Source organism: Nomascus leucogenys, chromosome 10 (genome assembly GCF_006542625.1).
Source record: "Nomascus leucogenys isolate Asia chromosome 10, Asia_NLE_v1, whole genome shotgun sequence".
NCBI classification, from domain to species: domain Eukaryota; kingdom Metazoa; phylum Chordata; class Mammalia; order Primates; family Hylobatidae; genus Nomascus; species Nomascus leucogenys.
The window spans coordinates 59,914,783-59,933,451 of NC_044390.1; the positions used below are offsets into that span (position 1 = coordinate 59,914,783).

The following is an 18,669-nucleotide window of genomic DNA, read 5'->3' on the forward strand; positions in this document are numbered from 1 at the left end:
CACTGAAAGCTCCACCTCCTGGACTTAAGCAATTCTCCTGCCTCAGCCTCCCGAGTAGCTTGGATTAGAGGCACCCATCACCACACCCAGCTAATTTTTGTATTTTTAGTAGAGATGGGTTTTCACCATGTTGGCCAGGCCAGTCTTGATCTCCTGACCTCAAGTGATCCGCCCGCCTTGGCCTCCCAAAGTGCTGGGATTACAGGCGTGAGCCACCACACCTCGACTAATTTTTAAATTATTTGTAGAAGTGGGGTTTTGCTATGTTGCCCAAGCCAGTCTCGAACTTCCAGTCTCCAGCCACTCTCCCACCTTGGCCTCCCAAAGTGCAGGGATTACACATATGAGCTGCTGCAAATCTCTTTTTCAAAATGGACTTATTTTGGAAAGTGTTCAAAGCTACAGAAGAGTTGCAAGAATATCACAGTAAACACCTTCATGCTCTGTCCTAGACCAGCACCCAACAGTAGTGTAGCCACTAGCTACATGTGGCTATTTTCATTTAAAGGTAAATGAGGCTGGTCGCGGTGGCTCATGCCTGTAATCCCAGCACTTTGGGAGGCTGAGGCAGGCGGATCACCTGAGGTCAGGAGTTCAAGACCAGCCTGGGCAACATGGTGAAACCCTGCCTCTACTAAAAATACAAAAAAATTAGCTGGGCATGGTAGCGGGCATCTGTAGTCCCAGCTAGTCGGGAGGCTGAGGCCAGAGAATCACTTGAACCCAGGAGGCAGGGGTTTCAGTGAGCTGAGATTGCCCCACTGCACTCTAGCCTGGGCAACAGAGCAAGACTTCCATCTATAAATGAATGAATGAATGAATGAATGAATGAATGAATGAATTCGCAGGCTTGGTGGCTTGTGCCTGTAGTCCCAGCTACTCAGGAGGCTGAGGCAGGTGGGAGGATCACTCGAGGCCAGGAGTTCAAGGCTGCAGTGAGCTATGATTGTCCCACTGCACTCCAGCCTTGGTGACACAGTGAGACCTTGTTTCTAAAAAAGAAAAAAATTTAAGTAAATGAATTATGCCTGGCGCGGTGGCTCACACCTATAATCCCAACACTTTGAGAGGCTGAGGCAGGTGGAATATTTATGTTCGAGACCAGCCTGGCCAACATGGTGAAACCCCATCTCTACTAAAAATGCAAAAAAAATTAGCTGGGCATGGTGGTACATGCCTGTAATCCCAGCTACTGGGGAGGTTGAGGCACGAGAATCACTTGAACTTGGAAGACGGAGGTTGCGGTGAGCTAAGATTGCAGCACCGCACCCCAGCCTGGGCGACAGAGTGAGGCTCCAACTCAAAAATAAGTAAATAAATAAAGTCAATGAATTATAATTAGTTCTCAATAGCTTTACGTGGTTGGTGGCTACTGTACTGACTTGCAGAGATACTGAATATTGCCATCATACAAAGTTTTGTTGAACACCTGCTGTGAACACCTCAGGAAAAGAAAATCAATCTTTTTCTTTCTTTTCTTTTTTTTTTTTTTGTGAGACAGGGTCTCACTCTGTTGCCTACCAGGGTAGAGTGCAGTGGTGCGATCATAGCTCACTGCAGCCTCAACGTCCGGGGCTCAAGCAATCTTCCCACCTCAGCCTCCAGAGTGGCTGGGACTACAAGTGTGTGCCACCATGCCTGGCTAATTTTTTTTATTTTTTGTATAGACGGGGTCTCTCTATGCTGCCCAGGCTGGCCTCAAACTTCTGGGCTCAAGCGATCTCCCCACCTCAGCCTCCCAATGTGCTGGGATTGCAGGCATGAACTACTATGCCTGGCCTAAAACATGGCTCTTTAGTGACTTTTGTGTTCTAATGCCAAATAATTTATAGCGATTTATTACAAAAGTCAAAATTCAGCCGGGCACAGTGGCTCACCCCTGTAATCCCAGAACTTTGGGAGGTCAAGGTGGGTATCACCTGAGGTCAGAAGTTTGAGACCAGCCTGATCAACACGGTGAAACCCCGCCTCTACTAAAAATACAAAAATTAGCCAGGCGCGGTTGCACATGCCTATAATCCCAGCTACTCAGGAGGCTGAGGCATGAGAATCACTTGAACCTGCGAGGCACAGGTTGCAGTGAGCCGAGATTGTGCCACTGTGCTCCAGCCTGGGCAACAGGGAGACTCCGTCTCAAGAAAAAAAGTCAAAATTCGAGCCGGATACGGCGGTTCACACCTGTAATCCCAGCACTTTGGGAGGCCAAGGCGGGTGGATCACCTGAGGTCGGGAGTTCGAGACCAGCCTGACCAACATGGTGAAACCCTGTCTCCGGCTGGGCGCGGTGGCTCACGCCTGTAGTCCCAGCACTTTGGGAGGTCGAGGCAGGCGGATCACGAGGTCGAGATGAAGGCCATCCTGGCCAACATGGTGAAATCCCATCTCTACTAATAAATACAAAAAATTAGCTGGGCATGGTGGCGTGTGTCTGTAGTCCCAGCTACTCGGGAGGTTGAGGCAGGAGAATGGCGTGAACCCAGGAGGCGGAGCTTGCAGTGAACCAAGATCATGCCACTGCACTCCAGCCTGGGTGACAGAGTGAGACTCCATCTCAAAAAACAAAAAAAAAGGCCGGGCACGCTGGCTCACGCCTGTAATCCCAGCACTTTTGGGAGGCCAAGGCGGGCAGATCACGAGGTCAGAAGATCGAAATCATCCTGGCTAACACGGTGAAACCCCATCTCTATCAAAAAAAAAAAAAAACCTATGAACCACCACAACAGTATCGAAAAATCCACAAAAAAAAATTAGCCGGGCGTGGTGGGGGCCCTGTAGTCCCAGCTACTCGGAGAGGCTGAGGCAGGAGAATGGCTGAACCGGGGGGAGGCGGGAGCCTTGCCAGTGGAGGCCGAGATATTGCCGGCCACTGGCCGCTCCAGTCTGGGAGGCAAACAGGACGAGTGAGAGACTCCCCGTCTCAACAAAAAACAAAAAAAAAAAAAAGAAAAGAAAAGAAGGCCAGGCACGGTGGCTCACGCTTATAATCCCAGCACTTTGGGAGGCCGAGGTGGGCGGATCACAAGGTCAGGAGATCGAGACCACGGTGAAACCCCATCTCTACTAAAAATACAAAAAAAATTAGCCGGGCATGGTGGTGGGCGCCTGTAGTCCCAGCTACTCAGAGAGGCTGAGGCAGGAGAATGGCGTGAACCTGGGAGGTGGAGCTTTCAGTGAGCCGAGATCGCGCCACTGCACTCCAGCCTGGGTGACAGAGCGAGACTCCGTCTCAAAAAAAAAAAAAAAAAAGAAAAAGAAAAGAAAAGAAACCCTGTCTCTACTAAAAATACAAAATTAGCCGGATGTGCTGGCACACCCCTGTAATCCCAGCTACTCAGGAGGCTGAGGCAGGAGAACTGCTTGAACCTGGAAGGCAGAGGTTGTGGTGAGCTGAGATCACACCACTGCACTCTAGCCTGGGCAATGAGAGGAACTCCATCTCAAAAAAAAAAAAAATTCAAAATTCAAACAATACAGCAGTGTTTCGTCTTTGCAGGGTGCCATAATCCCACTTGGTAGGAATACCATTGTCAACAGTTTGGAGCATCTCCTACCAAATCTTTTTCTAATATGTTTGGTCTTAATTTTTTTTTTAAGTTCTTTTTTCTTGAGGTATAAAATGAATACATTTTGTGCACAAATGGTGCACAAAAGAGTACAGTTTCTTCCATAGCTTTTTTGCAAACGGCACCCCCAAGTCACTGGCACCAGAACTGGAAAAGGAATATCATTGGCCCCAGCAGCCCATGGGCCCCTCCCCTCAGATCTCCCAGCGGTAATCATGTCTCCTGACATCTCATTTCCTCTGTTTATCCGCTAGGCTGTTCAGTCAGGAGATAACAGAAGGTTTTCGGAAGACCCAGAAATGTCATGCTAAGGAGTGTATTTCTAGACAGAAGGTCCATTACTCGTGTCAATTTCCTCTGGCTTTGTGAGCCAAGAAGCGTTCTTGGGAAATAAACTTTCTCACAAAGCAATTGCCAGGACCATTTGTCATTATCTTTATTTCTCTTGTTCAGCTCACCCTGAAGACCTATTCCCCCATCACACAGTTTCTTGCTTTCCTTTTTTTTTTTTAGTATATTTTAAATTTTAATTGTAAAATATACATGACATAAAACATACCACTTTAACCATTTTAAAGTGCAGAGTTCAATGGCATTAAGCACATTCACACTGTTGTGCAACCATCATCACCATCCATCTCCAGAACTTTCTCAGTTTGCAAAACTGAAACTCTGTCTCCATGAAACACTCACTCCCCATACCCCTCCCCAGCTCCTGGGACCCACCATTCTATGTTCTGTTTTTATGAATCTGACGACTCTAGGGACCTCCTATAAGTGGAATCACACAGTGTTTGTCTTTTTGTATCTGACTTATTTCACTGAACATGTCTTCATCCACCTCGTGGCATGTGTCAGAATTTCCTTTCTTTTTTTGCGGGGTGGGGACGGAGTTTCTCTCTTGTTACCCAGGCTGGAGTGCAGTGGCGCCATCTCATCTCACTGCAACCTCCACCTCCCGGGTTTAAGTGATTCTCCTGCCTCAGCCTCCCACGTAGTAGGGATTACAGGTGCCCACCATCATGCCTGGCTAATTTTTGTATTTTTAGTAGAGATGGGGTTTTGCCATGTTGGCCAGGCTGGTCTTGAACTCCTGACCTCAGGCGATCCGCCTGCCTCAGGCTACCAGAGTGCTGGGATTATAGGCGTGAGCCACTGGACCTGGTCAGAATTTCCTTCCTTTTTTTTTTTTTTTTTTTGAGACAGAGTATCACTCTGTCGCCAGGCCGGAGTGCAGCCGCGCAATCTCGACTCATTGCAACTTCTGCCTCCCAGGTTCAAGCGATTTTCCTGCCTCAGCCTCCCAAGTAGCTGGGACTACAGGCAGGTGCCACCAGGCCCAGCTAATTTTTGTATTTTTAGTAGAGACGGGGTTTCACTATGTTGGCCAGGATGGTCTCAATCTCTTGACCTCGTGATCCGCCCGCCTCGGCCTCCCAAAGTGCTGGGATTACAGGCGTGAGCCACCGCGCCTGGCCTCCTTCCTTTTTAAGGCTGAATAATCTTCTGTCCTATGGGCCAGATATGGTAGACACAGTGACTCACACCTGTAATCCCAGCATTTTGGGAGGCTGAGGCAAGAGGATCATTTGAGCCCAGGAGTTGGAGACCAGCCTAGGCAATACAATGAGACCCCTGTCTCTAGGAAAAAAAAAAAAAATTAGCTGGGTGTAGTGGCATGTGCCTGTAGTCCCAGCTACTTGGGAGGCTAAAGTTGGAGGATTGCTTGAGCCCAGGAGGTCGAGTGAGCCATAATTGCGTCTCTGCACTCCAGCCTGGCAGAGAGAGAGAGATCCTGTCTCAAAAAAAAAAGAAAAAAAAAATTGTGGCCGGGCATGGTGGCTCAAAAAAAAAAAATTGCGTTGTACAGATGAACCAAAAAAAAAAAAAGCATTGTAGAGCTGAAACACGTTTTATTAATTCTTCTATCTAAGGACACTTGTGCTGTTTCCACACTTTTGCTATAATGGCTGCTATGAACATGGACTTGCAAATATCTGTTCTACGACCTGCTTTCTTTCTTTTTCTTTCTTTTTTTTTTGAGACGGAGTTTCCCTTTTGTTGCCCAGGCTGGAGTGCAATGGCGCGATCTCGGCTCACCGCAACCTCCGCCTCCCAGGTTCAAGTGATTCTCCTGCCTCAGCATCCCTAGTAGCTGAGATTACAGGCATGCGCCACCACGCCCGGCTAATTTTGTATTTTTAGTAGAGACGGGGTTTCTCCATGTTGGTCAGGCTGGTCTCGTACTCCTGACCTCAGGTAATCTGCCCGCCCCGGCCTCCCAAAGTGCTGGGATTACAGGCGTGAGCCACAGCGCCCGGCCCAACAACCTGCTTTCAATTCTTTTGGGGATATACCCAGAAGTGGAATTGCTGATATGGTAATACTATTTTTAATTTTTTGAGGAACTGCCATACTGTTTCCCGCAGCAGCTGCACCATTTTACATTCTCAGCAAGGGTACACAGTATTCCAATTTCTCTACATCTCGGTCAACACTTGTTATTTTCCGGGTTGCTTGGCTGGTTGGTTGATTTTGGACAGTAGCCATCCTAATGGCTGTGAAGTGGTTCTCGCTTTGCTTTTTTGGAAGGGAGGTGGGCGGATGGCATTTTTCCACAGGAGCCTTTAGATCTATCAGGCTCGAGTTGCACAACCTGGCCTGGCTTATCTCCGGGACACCTCCTGGCAGCTAATAAGAAAAGGCTATCTTTAGCCACTATGGCTTAGAAAGGTTAGGAACCTGCCAAGGTCACAGGTAAGCTGCAGCGTCAGAAAGTGAACCTAAAGTCTTATTCCCTCTTGATTTCACTCTGCCTAATTGTTATTCACTGCCTTTAGGCACAAAGAAGGTGAGGTCTATGCCAACATTATACGGCTGGTTCAAGAAGCCATGCTCTCAGGCACCAAAGGGTGACACACACTTGTAGTCCCGGCTACTCGGAAGGTTGAAATGAAAGGATCACCTGAGCCACTGCACTTCAGCCTGGGGGACAGAACAAGACCCCGTCTCAAAAAAAATGAGGGAAGAAAAGAAGGCCAGGCACAGTGGCTCACGCCTGTAATCCCAGCACTTTGGGAGCCTGAGGCAGGTGTATCACCTGAGGTTGAGAGTTCAAGACCAGGCTGACCAACATGGAGAAACCCCGTCTCTACTAAAAATACAAAATTAGCTGGGCATGGTGACGCATGCCTGTAATCCCAGCTACTTGGGAGGCTGAGGCAGGAGAATCACTTGAACCTGGGAGGTGGAGGTTGCAGTGAGCTGAGATTGCGCCATTGCACTCCAGCCTGGGCAACAACAGCGAAACTCTGTCTCAAGAGAAAAAAAAGAAAAAAGAAAAAAAAATCATAGGAAAGCAATGAGATGTTCTTTAGGTGGTAGCACACATAAAAATGATGCCACACCAGGCACGGTGGCTCACGCCTATAATCCCAGCACTTTGGGAGCCTGACGCAGGCAGATCACGAGGTCAGGAGTTCAAGACCAACCTGGCCAACGTAGTAAAACCCCGTCTCTACTAAAAATACAAAAAATCAGCTGGGCGCCGTGGCGGACACCTGTAATCCCGGCTACTTGGGGGGCTGATGCAAGAGAATGCCTTGAACCCGGGAAGCGGAGGTTGTAGTGAGCTGAGATCGTGCCATTGCACTCCAGCCTGGGCAACAGAGTGAGACTCCATCTTAAAAAAAAAAAAAAAAAACAGAGAGAAAGAAAAAAAAGATGCCATCTTAACATCTTAACTGTTTCTTGCAGAAATACCAGTGTCTAGCACGGAACCAGCACCTTAGAGTCAGCACTGATCTTTTCTTTGTGTTTTGTTTTGTTTTGTTTGTTTTGTTTTGTTTTGTGACAGGCTAGTCTCAAACTTCAGGGCTCAAGCAATCCTCCTGTCTTAGCCTTCCAAAGAGCTGAGACTTACAGGCGTGAGCCACTGCACCCAGCTACATGCTAGGATTCTATGTATGTTTCATTAAACAACTATATAGCACCTACTGAATAGCAGATACTATCACACCAGGCTGGGCTCGGTGGCTCACACCTGTAATCCCAGCACTTTCGGAGGCGGAGGCAGGAGGATTGCTGGAGGCCAGGAGGTCGAAGATGCAATGAGCTATGATTGTGCCACTGCACTTCAGCCTGGGTGACACAGCAATACCTTGTCTCTAAAAAAAAAAGTAATAAGAATTCTCACGCCAACGCTGACACAGGCACTAGTATGACCCTCATTTTACTAAGGAGGAAAGTACCGCACAGAGGGGTGAAGTCTGTCCAGGGTAACACAGCTAGTAAGTGGCAACGCTGGGATTCGAACCCAGTAAATCTGGCTGCAGACGCCATTTTGCTATGCAGCCTCTCATAGAATCTACTTATTCTCTATGCTTATTGTGTATCCCACGCACACACTGTAGGATGTAAGTTCCAGGAGAAGCTGCTCGCTGCTTCGCCCTTAGAACCCCGCCCTGCACCCAGCAGGCGCTCGACCTATGGAGAAATAAACAGCCGCTTTCTCTGCCGCGCAGGCGCATCGGGAAGGATAACGGAGCCTCCCCCTTCTTATGCCGATTGGTCATCGCCGATGACTGACGGAGGAGTGGTCGCAGGCGCACCAGGCCAGACCCAAGGCGGCTTAGCCCATTCTAAGACCCTGTTCCCTATGCCTATTGGCCATTGCTTATGACTGACGTATCAAAAAATCCAATGGAAAGCAACCTCCTCGGGAAGAGGGCGGGCCCCGCGGGCAGTCAAATTTGCGCGGGTTGGGGCCTGGCGTAGTCATGGCCGCCTTCCGCGACATAGAGGAGGTGAGCCAGGGGCTGCTCAGCCTGCTGGGCGCCAACCGCGCGGAGGCGCAGCAGCGACGGCTGCTGGGGCGCCACGAGCAGGTGGTGGAGCGGCTGCTGGAAATGCAAGACGGTGCCGAGAAGCAGCTGCGAGGTGAGGGCCGGAGCGTGGGCGCGGGCCCACGGGGAACGGGGCCCGGGTGCTGGGAGGGGGCGACCAGGCCGACCTCAAAACCCCTTCTCTCCTGAACTCTCCCATCTCCTGTCCTATCCCCCCTGGGACGGCCCTCTCTGAGCCTTAGTTTCGCCATCTGAGAAATCGGCTTTATGACAGCAACCATCCCCCACCCCCCAGGGGTTTAGTGGTAAATATAGGAGCCTGGAGGGGTTGGCCCCTTCTGAGCGCTCCGTGAGCAGGAGCTGGGGGTCTCAGCGTTTGAATTGGGGCTCAAGAGTCAAAGCTCCGGGTTTGAATCCTAGCAGCCATCTCCATGTCCACTGTGAGACTTGAGGTGAGTTTCTTAACTTCTCTGTGCCTCAGCTTCCTTACTTGTCAAATGGTTGTGACAATAGCCCATCCCTTCTTCGTGAAGGCGTTCAGATGTTTTATGGAGCATCTGCTGCTGCCAGGCCCTGGGCTCACCGCAACGTCCACCTCCCAGGTTCAAGCTATTCTCCTGCCTCAGCCTCCTGAGTAGCTGGGATTACAGGCGCTTGCCACCACACCCGGCTAATTTTTGTATTTTTGGTAGAGATGGGGTTTCACCACGTTGGCCAGGCTGATCTCAAACTCCTGACCTCAGGTAATCTGCCTGCCTCGGCCTCCCAAAGTACTGGGACTGCAGACGTGAGCCACTGTGCCCGGCCCATCTTCACTATTTTTAACTGCACAGTTCAGTGACCTTAAGCACATTCACACTGCTGTGCAACCATCATCACCATCATTGATCTCCAGAACTTTCTCACCTTTCCAAACTGAAGCTCTGTCCCCATGAAACACTCACTCCCCATCCCCTTCTCAGACCCTGGCACCCACCAGGGTTCTACTTTCTGTCTCAAATTTGACTCCTCTAGGAACCTCACAGAGGAATTGTACAATATCTACCCTTCATAGTGGAATCATACAATATCTACCCTTTTGTGTCTGGCTTATTTCATAGAGCATAATGTCCTCCAGGTTCATCCGTGTCATAGCCTGTGTCAGAATTTCCTCTCATTTTGTGTACTTATTGTGAGACAGACTCTCGCTCCATTACCCCGGCTTGAATGCAGTGGTGTGATCTTGGCTCACTGCAACCTCTGCCTCCCAGACTTAAGTGATCCTCCCACCTCAGCCTCCCAAGTAGCTGAGAACACACTTATGCGCCACCATGCCCGGCTAATTTTTGTATTTTTAGTAGAGATAGGGTTTCACCATGTTGGCTAGGCTGGTCTTAAACTCCCAGCCTCAAGTGATCGCCCGCCTCAGCCTCCCAAAGTGCTGGGATGACAGGAGTGAGCCACTACGCCCGGCCGGAATTTCCTTCCATTTTAAAGCTGAGTCATATTCCATGATATAGAAGGATGGACCGCATTGTGTTTATTCATTCATCAATCCATGGGCACTTGGGTTGTATCCACCTTTTGGCTGTGTTGAATAACGCTGCTATGAACACGGATGCCCAAATATCTCTTCAATTCTGTATTTTTTTTTTCCTTGAGACGGAGTCTCGCTCTGTCACCCAGGCTGGAGTGCAGTGGCGTGATCTCGGCTCACTGCAAGCTCCATCTCTTGGGTTCACGCATTCTCCTGCCTCAGCCTCCCGAGTAGCTGGGACTACAGGTGCTCGCCACCGTGCTTGGCCACCATATTTTCTTTTCTTTTTTTTTTTTTCCCAAGACAGTCTTACTGTGTCACTCAGGCTGGAGTACAGTGGCGAGATCTCTGCTCACTGCAACCTATGCCTCCCGGGTTCAAGCAATTCTCCTGCCTCAGCCTGCCAAGTAGCTGGGATTACAGGCACGTGCCAACATGCCCAGCTAATTTTTGTATTCTTAGTAAAGACGGGGTTTCACCATGTTGGCCAGGCTGGTCTTGAACTCTTGACCTCGTGATCCGCCCGCCTCGGTCTCCCAAAGTGCTGGGAATATAGGCATGAGCCACTGCACCCAGCCCAAGACTCTATTTTTTTTATTTTTTTGAGACGGAGTCTTGCTCTGTCACCCAGGCTGGAGTGCAGTGGCGCGATCTTGGCTCACTGCAAGCTCCGCCTCCCAGGTTCACACCATTCTCCTGCCTCAGCCTCCCGAGTAGCTGGGACTACAGGCACCCGCCACCACACCCAGCTAATTTTTTTTTGTATTTTTTTTTTTTGGTAGAGACAGGGTTTCACCGTGTTAGCCAGGATGGTCTCGATCTCCTGACCTCATGATCCGCCCGCCCTGACCTCCCAAAGTGCTGGGATTACAGGCGTGAGCCACCGGGCCCAGCCAAGACTCTATTTTCAATTCTTTTTTGTATTCAGCCAGAATCAGATCAAATGGTAATTCAAAGTTTGATTTCTGAGGAACCGCCATACAGTTCTCCCTGACAGGTGCAGTGCCAGGGGTTTCGGATGTCTTATACAGTCACATTTTATGAGGAGGCCTGGGCTGATCCTTGATTGGCCTATGGAGCCAGTCCATGGGGTGGCTCAGGAACAGTGTTCCTGGTAGCGTTGATTGCAAATGCAAAGGTCAGGAGGTGAGAATGAACTTGGCGAGCAGAAGATGAGCTAAGCAGCCGCCTGACTGCCAGGCCTGGTGAGCGCCCAGGAGTCTGAATATTATCCTGAGTGTGATGTCCCAGGCAGGCTCTTCCCTCCTTCCCTCTTCCTTCTTCCACCCCTCCATTAACTCCCCCTCCTTTGATGGCTTGAGGAGAAAGGTGTGACTCAGCCAGCCTGGCTGTTAGCAGAATGGATGAATCTGGGGCCAAGAAAACTGACAGTCAGGATCCAGGGATCCTGGGCTTTGGGTCAAACAGATCCAGTTCACATCCTAGGTTTGGAGCTCTGTACCTGTGGGTGAGTCACTGAACTTCTCTGTCTCTGGACCTGTTTTTCATGTTGCAGATGTGGGGCAGAGGAGTTAAAGTACACCCTCAGGCTGGGTGTGGTGGCTGACGCCTGTCTTCTCAACATTTTGGGAGGCCGAGGTGGGTGGATCACTTGAGGACAGGAGTTAAAGACCAGCCTGGTCAACAGGGTGAAACTCGGTCTCTACTAAAATTACAAAAATTAGCTGGCCATTATGGCGCATGCCTGTAATCCCAGCTACTCGGGAGGCTGAGACAGGAGAATTGCTTGAACCTGGGAGGTGGAGGCTGCAGTGAGCCGAGGTCACACCACTGTATTCCAGCCTGGACGGTCTCAAAAAAATAGGCCAAGCATGGTGGCTCATGCCTGTAATCCCAACACTTTGGGAGGCTGAGGCGAGCAGATCACCTGAGGTCAGGAGTTCAAGACCAGCCTGGCCAACATGGTGAAACCCTGCCTCTACTAAAAATAAGAAAATTAGCCAGGCATGGTGGCACATGCCTGTAATCCCAGCTACTCGGGAGGCTGAGGCAAGAGAATAGCTTGAGCCCGGGAAGCAGAGGTTGCAGTGAGCTGAGATCGTGCCACTGCACTCCAGCCTGGGCAACAGAGCAAGACTCTGTCTCAAAAATAATAATAAAATAAAAGTTTAAAAAAAAGAAAAAGGGCCGGGTGCGGTGGCTCACACCTGTAATCCCAGCACCTTGGGAGGCCGAGGCGGGCAGATCACAAGGTCAGGAGTTCTAGACCAGCCTGGCCAACATGGTGAAACCCCGTCTCCAGTAAAAATATAAAAATTAGCCAGGCGTTGTGGTGGGTGCCTGTAATCCCAGCTACTCAGGAGGCTGAGGCAGGAGAATCACTTGAACCTGGGAGGCGGAGGTTGCAGTGAGCTGAGACCGCGCCCTTGCACTGCAGCCTGGGTGACAGAGCGAGACTCCATCTTAAAAAAAAAAAAAAAAGTATCCCTTCAGAGAGCTGTGTGAGAATATGTCAAGTAGGAACACCTTATAATGAGCAGCCATGGGGTAAAGATGACTACTCAGGGAAGAATTCAAGAAGACTTGGTTGTCCTTTGGGAGGGCGGACAGACAGCGGGTGGGAAGGCTGTGTGAGCCAGCCAGAGCCTCAGCTGTCCTAACAGGAAATCAGCAGGCACCATCCGAACCAGACCCATCAAGAAATAGCAGCATAAGCAAGTTACTTAGAAATGTGGAGGCCAGTGCCAGAGAAAACAGCTAAAACTTGAAAGTGGCTGCTTCAGAGGGGCGGAGAGGCTTGGAGAAGGGTGTGTGCGTGTGTGTTTATGTTTGCAGAACTATATACATGTCATACTGTGATTAAAAATAACTTAATGTAAGTTTCTAAAACTTAAACATGGGCCTTTTGGGAAGCATTTTTTTTTTTTTTTTTTTTTTTTTTTGAGACAGAGTCTGGCTCTGTCGCCCAGGCTGGAGTGCAGTGGCGCAATCTCAGCTCACTGCAAGCTCCGCTTCCCAGGTTCCCGCCATTCTCCTGCCTCAGCCTCCTGAGTAGCTGGGACTACAGGCGCCCGCCACCACACCCAGCTAGTTTTTTGTATTTTTATTTATTTATTTATTTATTTTTTGAGACGGAGTCTTGCTCTGTCGCCCAGGCTGGAGTGTAGTTGCACAGTCTCGGCTCACTGCAAGCTCCGCCTCCCAGGTTCACGCCATTCTCCTGCCTCAGCCTCTCCGAGTAGCTGGGACTACAGGTGCCCGCCACCACGCCCGGCTAATTTTTTGTATTTTTGGTAGAGACAGGGTTTCACTGTGGTCTCGATCTCCTGACTTCGTGATCCGCCCGCCTCGGCCTCCCAAAGTGCTGGGATTACAAGCGTGAGCCACCGCGCCCGGCCGTTTTTTGTATTTTTAGTAGAGACAGGGTTTCACCATGTTAGCCAGGACTGTCTCGATCTCCTGACCTCGTGATCCACCCTACTCGGCCTCCCAAAGTGCTGGGATTACAGGCGTGTGCCACCGCGCCCGGCCTGGGCATTTAATCTGCATTCTCTGAGTTGGCAGGTTTCTAGGAAGGAACAGTAGCCATCTTTGTTTTGTTTTGTTTTGATTTGGGTTTTTGAGAAAGGGTCTCTCTCTGTCACCCAGGCTGGAGTGCAGTGGCACAGTGACAGCAATTATGGCTCACTGCAGCCTCAACTTCCCTGGTTCAGGTGATCCTCCCATCTCAGCCTCCCAAGTAGGTGGGACTACAGGTGCACACCACAATGCCCAGCTAATTTTTTGTATTTTTAGTAGAGATGGAGTTTTGCCACATAGCCCAGGGTGGTCTCAAACTCCTGTCCAAGCGATCCTTCCACCTTGGCCTCTCAAAGTGCTGGGATTCCAGGCATGAGCCACTGTGCCCAGCCACCAGTAGCCTTCTTTTTTTTTTTTTCAGACGGGGTCTTGCTCTGTCACCCAGGCTGGAGTGCAATGGCGCAATGTCGGCTCACCACAACCTCTGCCTCCCAGGTTCAAGTGATTCTCCTGCCTTGGCCTCCCAAGTAGCTGGGATTACAGGCATGTGCCACCATGCCCGGCTAATTTTGTATTTTTAGTAGAGATGGGGTTTCTCCATGTTGGTCAGGCTGGTCTCGAACTCCTGACCTCAGGTGATCTGCCTCGGCCTCCCAAAGTGCTGAGATTACAGGTGTGAGCCACCACACCTAGCCTTTTTTTTTTTTTTTTTTTTTTTGAGATGGAGTTTCCTTAGCTCCCCCCCAGGCTGGAGCGCAGTGGCACGATCTCAGCTCACTGTAGCCTCCACCTCCTGGGTTCAAGTGATTCTCCTGTCTCAGCCTCCCAGGTAGCTAGGATTACAGGCACCTGCCACCACACCTGGCTAATTTTTTATGTTTTTAATAATGACGGGGTTGCTGTGCGCAGTGGCTCACGCCTGTAATCCCAGCACTTTGGGAAGCTGAGGCGGGTGGGTCACGAGGTCAGCAGTTTGAGACCAGCCTGACCAACATGGTGAAACCCCGTCTCTACCAAAAATACAAAAAATTAGCTGGGCGTTGTGGCAGGCGCCTGTAATCCCAGTGACTTGGGAGGCTGAGGCAGGAGAATCACTTGAAACTGGAAGGAGGAGGTTGCAGTGAGCCAAGATTGTGCCACTGCACTCTAGCCTGGGCAATAAGAGCAAAACTCCGTCTCAAAAAAAAAAAAAAAAAAAAAAAAATACAGGGTTTTACCATGTTGACCAGGCTGGTCTCGAACTCCTGATCTTAGGTGATCTGCCCACTTCAGCCTCCCAAAGTTCTGGGATTACAGGTGTGAACCACCATGCCCAGCCTAATTTTTTTTAGTTTTGTAGAGATGGGATCTCCCTATGTTGCCCAGGCTTGAACTCTTGGCCTCAAGCGATCCTCCTGCCTCAGGCTCCCAAAGTGCTGGGATTACAGTCATGAGCCACCATGCCTGGCCGGCTATTTTGTTATATTTTAGGTGTGTGAAGAAGGACGAGGTTTTATTTTTGGTGTATTTAAATGTGTTTTGGTGAAACAGTAGTTGTACAAGTTGCCAGTAGAACTCTCTGGACACAGGGCTGCAGACAAGAAGGGGCATGTTTCTTGCCAGTGGAGGTGGCGAACCACCTTCTCTCTGCTCTCCTTGGGGAAGGACAGACCCTAGGGAGCCTGCTTCTCTCCACCCTGCAGAGATCCTCACCATGGAGAAGGAAGTGGCCCAGAGCCTTCTCAACTCGAAGGAGCAGGTGCACCAGGGAGGCGTGGAGCTGCAGCAGCTGGAAGCCGCGCTTCAGGAGGCTGGGGAGGAGGACACCCGTCTGAAGGCCAGCCTCCTATATCCTTTTCTGTTAGAGGGTCAGCCTTGCTAGAAAACACACATAGGGCCAGGCACAGTGGCTCACGCCTGTAATCCCAGCACTCTGGGAAGCCCAGGTGGGAGGATCACTTGATCCCAGGAGTTGGAGACCAGCCTGGACAACAGAGACCCTGTCTCTACAAAATTAAAAAAATTAGGCCGGGTGCGGTGGCTCACGCCTGTGATCCCAGCACTTTGGGAGGCCGAGGTGGGTGGATCACAAGGTCAGGAGTTCGAGACCATCCTGGCTAACACAGTGAAACCCCATCTCTACTAAAAATACAAAAAAAATTAGCCAGGCGTGGTCCCAGCAGGAGAATGGCGTGAGCCCGGGAGGCGGAGCTTGCAGTGAGCCGAGATCATGCCACTGCACTCCAGCCTGGGCAACAGAACAAGACTCTGTCTCAATCAATCAATCAATCAATAAGCTGGGCATGGTGGTACATGCCTGTAGTCTCAGCTACTTGGGAGGCCGAGGTGGGAGGATTACTTGGGCCTGGGAGATTGAGGCTGCACTCCAGCATGGGTGACAGAGCAAGACCCTGTCTCAAAAAAAAAAGACCAGGCGCGGTGGCTCACACCTGTAATCCCAGCACTTTGGGAGGCTGAAGCAGACAGATCACTTGAGGTCAGGAGTTTGAGACCAGCCTGGCCAACATGGTGAAACCCTGTCTCTGCTAAAAATACAAAAATTAGCAGGGCATGGTGGTGTGCACTTGTAATCCCAGCTACTCGGGAGGCAGGGGCTCCAGAATCACTTCAACCTGGGAGGCAGAGGTTGCAGTGAGCTGAGATCGTGCCAGTGCACTCCAGCCTGGGTGACAAGGCAAAACTCTGACTCAAAGAAGAAAGTGTGCGTAGATAGAGCCAAGACCCTGGGCCTCCCAGCTGCAGTTAGCGCAGGGGCAGCCCTCTCTCGAAAGCCGGGATCCTTAATGACCTGCCCTACTCAGCTCACCAGAGAGCTGGAAGAGCTCAAGGAGATTGAGGCGGATCTGGAGCGACAGGAGAAGGAGGTCGATGAGGACACGACAGTCACAATCCCCTCGGCCGTGTAGGTTCTGCCAAAACGTGTGCCTGCCTGTGCCTCCTTGTGTAGTCCGGCTCTTGGTTGAAGTTGGTGCTGGGTAACTTTCTTTCTTTTTTTTTTTTTTTTTTTGGTCTTCCTGTACAGGTACGTGGCTCAACTTTACCACCAAGTTAGTAAAATTGAGTGGGATTATGAGTGTGAGCCAGGGATGATCAAAGGCAGTATCCTTTTTGGGGAGCTATTTTAACTCTTGTGCACTGTAGGTAGGGATGTAAAATGGTGCATAGCAGGACCCTGTAAAAATTAGCCGGGTGTGGTAGTGTGCATCTGTAGTCCCAGCTACCTGGGAGGCTGAGGTGGGAGGATCACTTGAGGCCAGGAGTTTGAGACCAGCCTGGGTATCAGTGAGACCCCATGTCTATAATAAATATAGTAAAGTATAGCAGGCCAAGCATGGTGGCTCATGCCTGTAATCCCAGCACTTTGGGAGGCCGAGGCAGGCAGAAGACCTGAGGCCAGGCGTGGTGGCATATGCCTGTAGTCCCAGCTACTCAGGAGGCTGAGGCATGAGAATCGCTTAACCCCAGGAGGCAGAGGTTGCAATGAGCTGAGATCGCACCACTGCACTCCAGCCTGGCCTACAGAATGACACTTTGTCTCAAAAAAAAAAAAAAAGTAAAGGCAGTATCCTTTTCCCCGTGGGGTTGTGTGAGGGCCTGTGTGTCCCGGGCTTTCCTTACATCTGTGCCTCAGTTCATCACGGCCCCAGTGTGGCCCAGCCCATTCACCTGGACAGCACCCAGCTCTCCAGGAAGTTCATCAGCGACTACCTCTGGAGCTTGGTGGATACCGAGTGGTAGCCACGAGCCTCGTGGCTGTGTCTTGCACCCAGCGGGCATCTACCGTGGTCAGATCCGTTTCAAATGAAATGTGTGGACATAGTTTTTTGTGGTTTTTTTTTGTTTTTTTTTTTCGAGACAGAGTTTCACTCTTGTTGCCCAGGCTAGAGTGCAATGGCACAATCTCAGCTCACAGCAACCTCTGCCTCCTGGGTTCAAGCGATTCTTCTGCCTCAGCCTCCCAAGTAACTGGGATTACAGGCATGCGCCACCATGCCCGGCTAATTTTTTGTATTTAGTAGAGATGGAGTTTCACCATGGTGGTTAGGCTGGTCTTGAACTCCTGACCTCAGGTGATCCACCCGCCCGCTTCAGCCTCCCAAAGTGCTGGGATTACAGGCATGAGCCACCGTGCCCAGCTAGACTTCTTCCCTTTTTTTTTTTTTTTGAGACGGAGTCTCGCTCAGTCACCCAGGCTAGAGTGCAGTGGCGCGATCTCAGCTCACTGCAAGCTCCACCTCCTCCCAGGTTCACACCATTCTCCTGCCTCAGCCTCCTGAGTAGCTGGGACTACAGGCACCTGCCACCACGCCCGGCTACTTTTTTGTATTTTTAGTAGAGACAGAGTTTCACCATGTTAGCCAGGATGGTCTCGATCTCCTGAGTTTGTGATCCACCCGCCTTGGCCTCCCAAAGTGCTGGGATTACAGGCGTGAGCCACTGCGCCCGGCCTTTTTTTTTTTTTTTTTTTTTATTGGATTTCTTTTTCTCCTGATTTCGGCCTCAGCTCCTAGAGTGGCCTCAGCTAGGTAACCAACGGGAGTCGACTTATCTATGCCAGACCTGCAATTTCACATCTGTGACAGGATGGGACAAATGACACCGTGGTATTCAATGACAGCTCCCAGGTATTTCAAGGTTGGCCCTTATTCATTCAGGGGGTATGTTTGAGTGCCACAGTGTGCCCAGACTCTGCTAGGCACCAGAGAGACAAGATACGAGTGACGCGGATCTCCTCCCACTGCTGACGGAGGAATCAACACAGAAGCAGACAAGACTCTAGAACCAGAGAGAGGTCCAGATTGCGACAGGAGCCACACCAGAGTGTGCAGGCTTCATGGAGGACAGAAGCGACTTTTGTGCCAGGACTTAAAAAGATAAGGAGGCCAGGTGTGGTGGCTCATGCCTGCAATCCTAGCACTGTAGGAGGCAGAGGCGGGCAGATCACTTGAGCCCAGGAGTTGGAGACCAGCCTGGGGAACATGGCAGGACCCCATCTCTACAAAAAAATTAAAAAATTTGGCCTGGCGCGGTGGCTCATGCCTGTGATCCTAGCACTTTGGGAGTTAAAACACAACACTTCCCAGCCGCCCTTGTAGTTAAGGTCCGGCTAGTGAAATGTACGTGGAGTTACGTGACACTTCTAGAAGGATTCTTAAAAGACAAGTACACCCTTTCTTCCCCCTTCCTATTTCCTGGAATGTGGGCGTGATGGCTGGAGCCCTAGCAGTCATACTGCCACGTGTATGGATGAGTGCAGTCCCTTAGG

The 18,669-nt window shown here is 50.4% G+C and overlaps 2 protein-coding genes across 4 annotated transcripts in view; both read left to right on the forward strand.

Moving 5' to 3' along the window:
* KANK2 (KN motif and ankyrin repeat domains 2) overlaps window positions 1-11,293 on the forward strand; it is a 43,139-nt gene extending 31,846 nt beyond the window's left edge. Inside the window, exons 13-14 of the transcript XR_004032016.1 lie at window positions 4,955-4,958; window positions 11,283-11,293. The gene's annotated coding sequence lies outside the window, so the exon portion shown is untranslated. The remainder of the gene's footprint in view (window positions 1-4,954; window positions 4,959-11,282) is intronic.
* On the forward strand, window positions 8,309-18,428 carry SPC24 (SPC24 component of NDC80 kinetochore complex). 3 transcript variants are annotated; one of them, XM_030820824.1, is made up of 5 exons: window positions 8,309-8,501; window positions 15,086-15,230; window positions 16,201-16,305; window positions 16,426-16,502; window positions 17,035-18,428. In XM_030820824.1, the coding sequence occupies exons 1-5, from the start codon at window positions 8,342-8,344 to the stop codon at window positions 17,139-17,141; spliced, it is 594 nt and encodes a 197-aa protein (XP_030676684.1). In that variant the 5' UTR covers window positions 8,309-8,341; the 3' UTR covers window positions 17,142-18,428. The 3 variants fall into 3 exon arrangements, with proteins under 3 accessions (XP_030676684.1, XP_030676685.1, XP_030676682.1); XM_030820825.1 differs by having other exon boundaries at window positions 16,426-16,450; window positions 17,908-18,428; XM_030820822.1 differs by having other exon boundaries at window positions 8,342-8,501; window positions 14,972-15,230.
* Window positions 18,429-18,669: the final 241 nt, after the last annotated feature.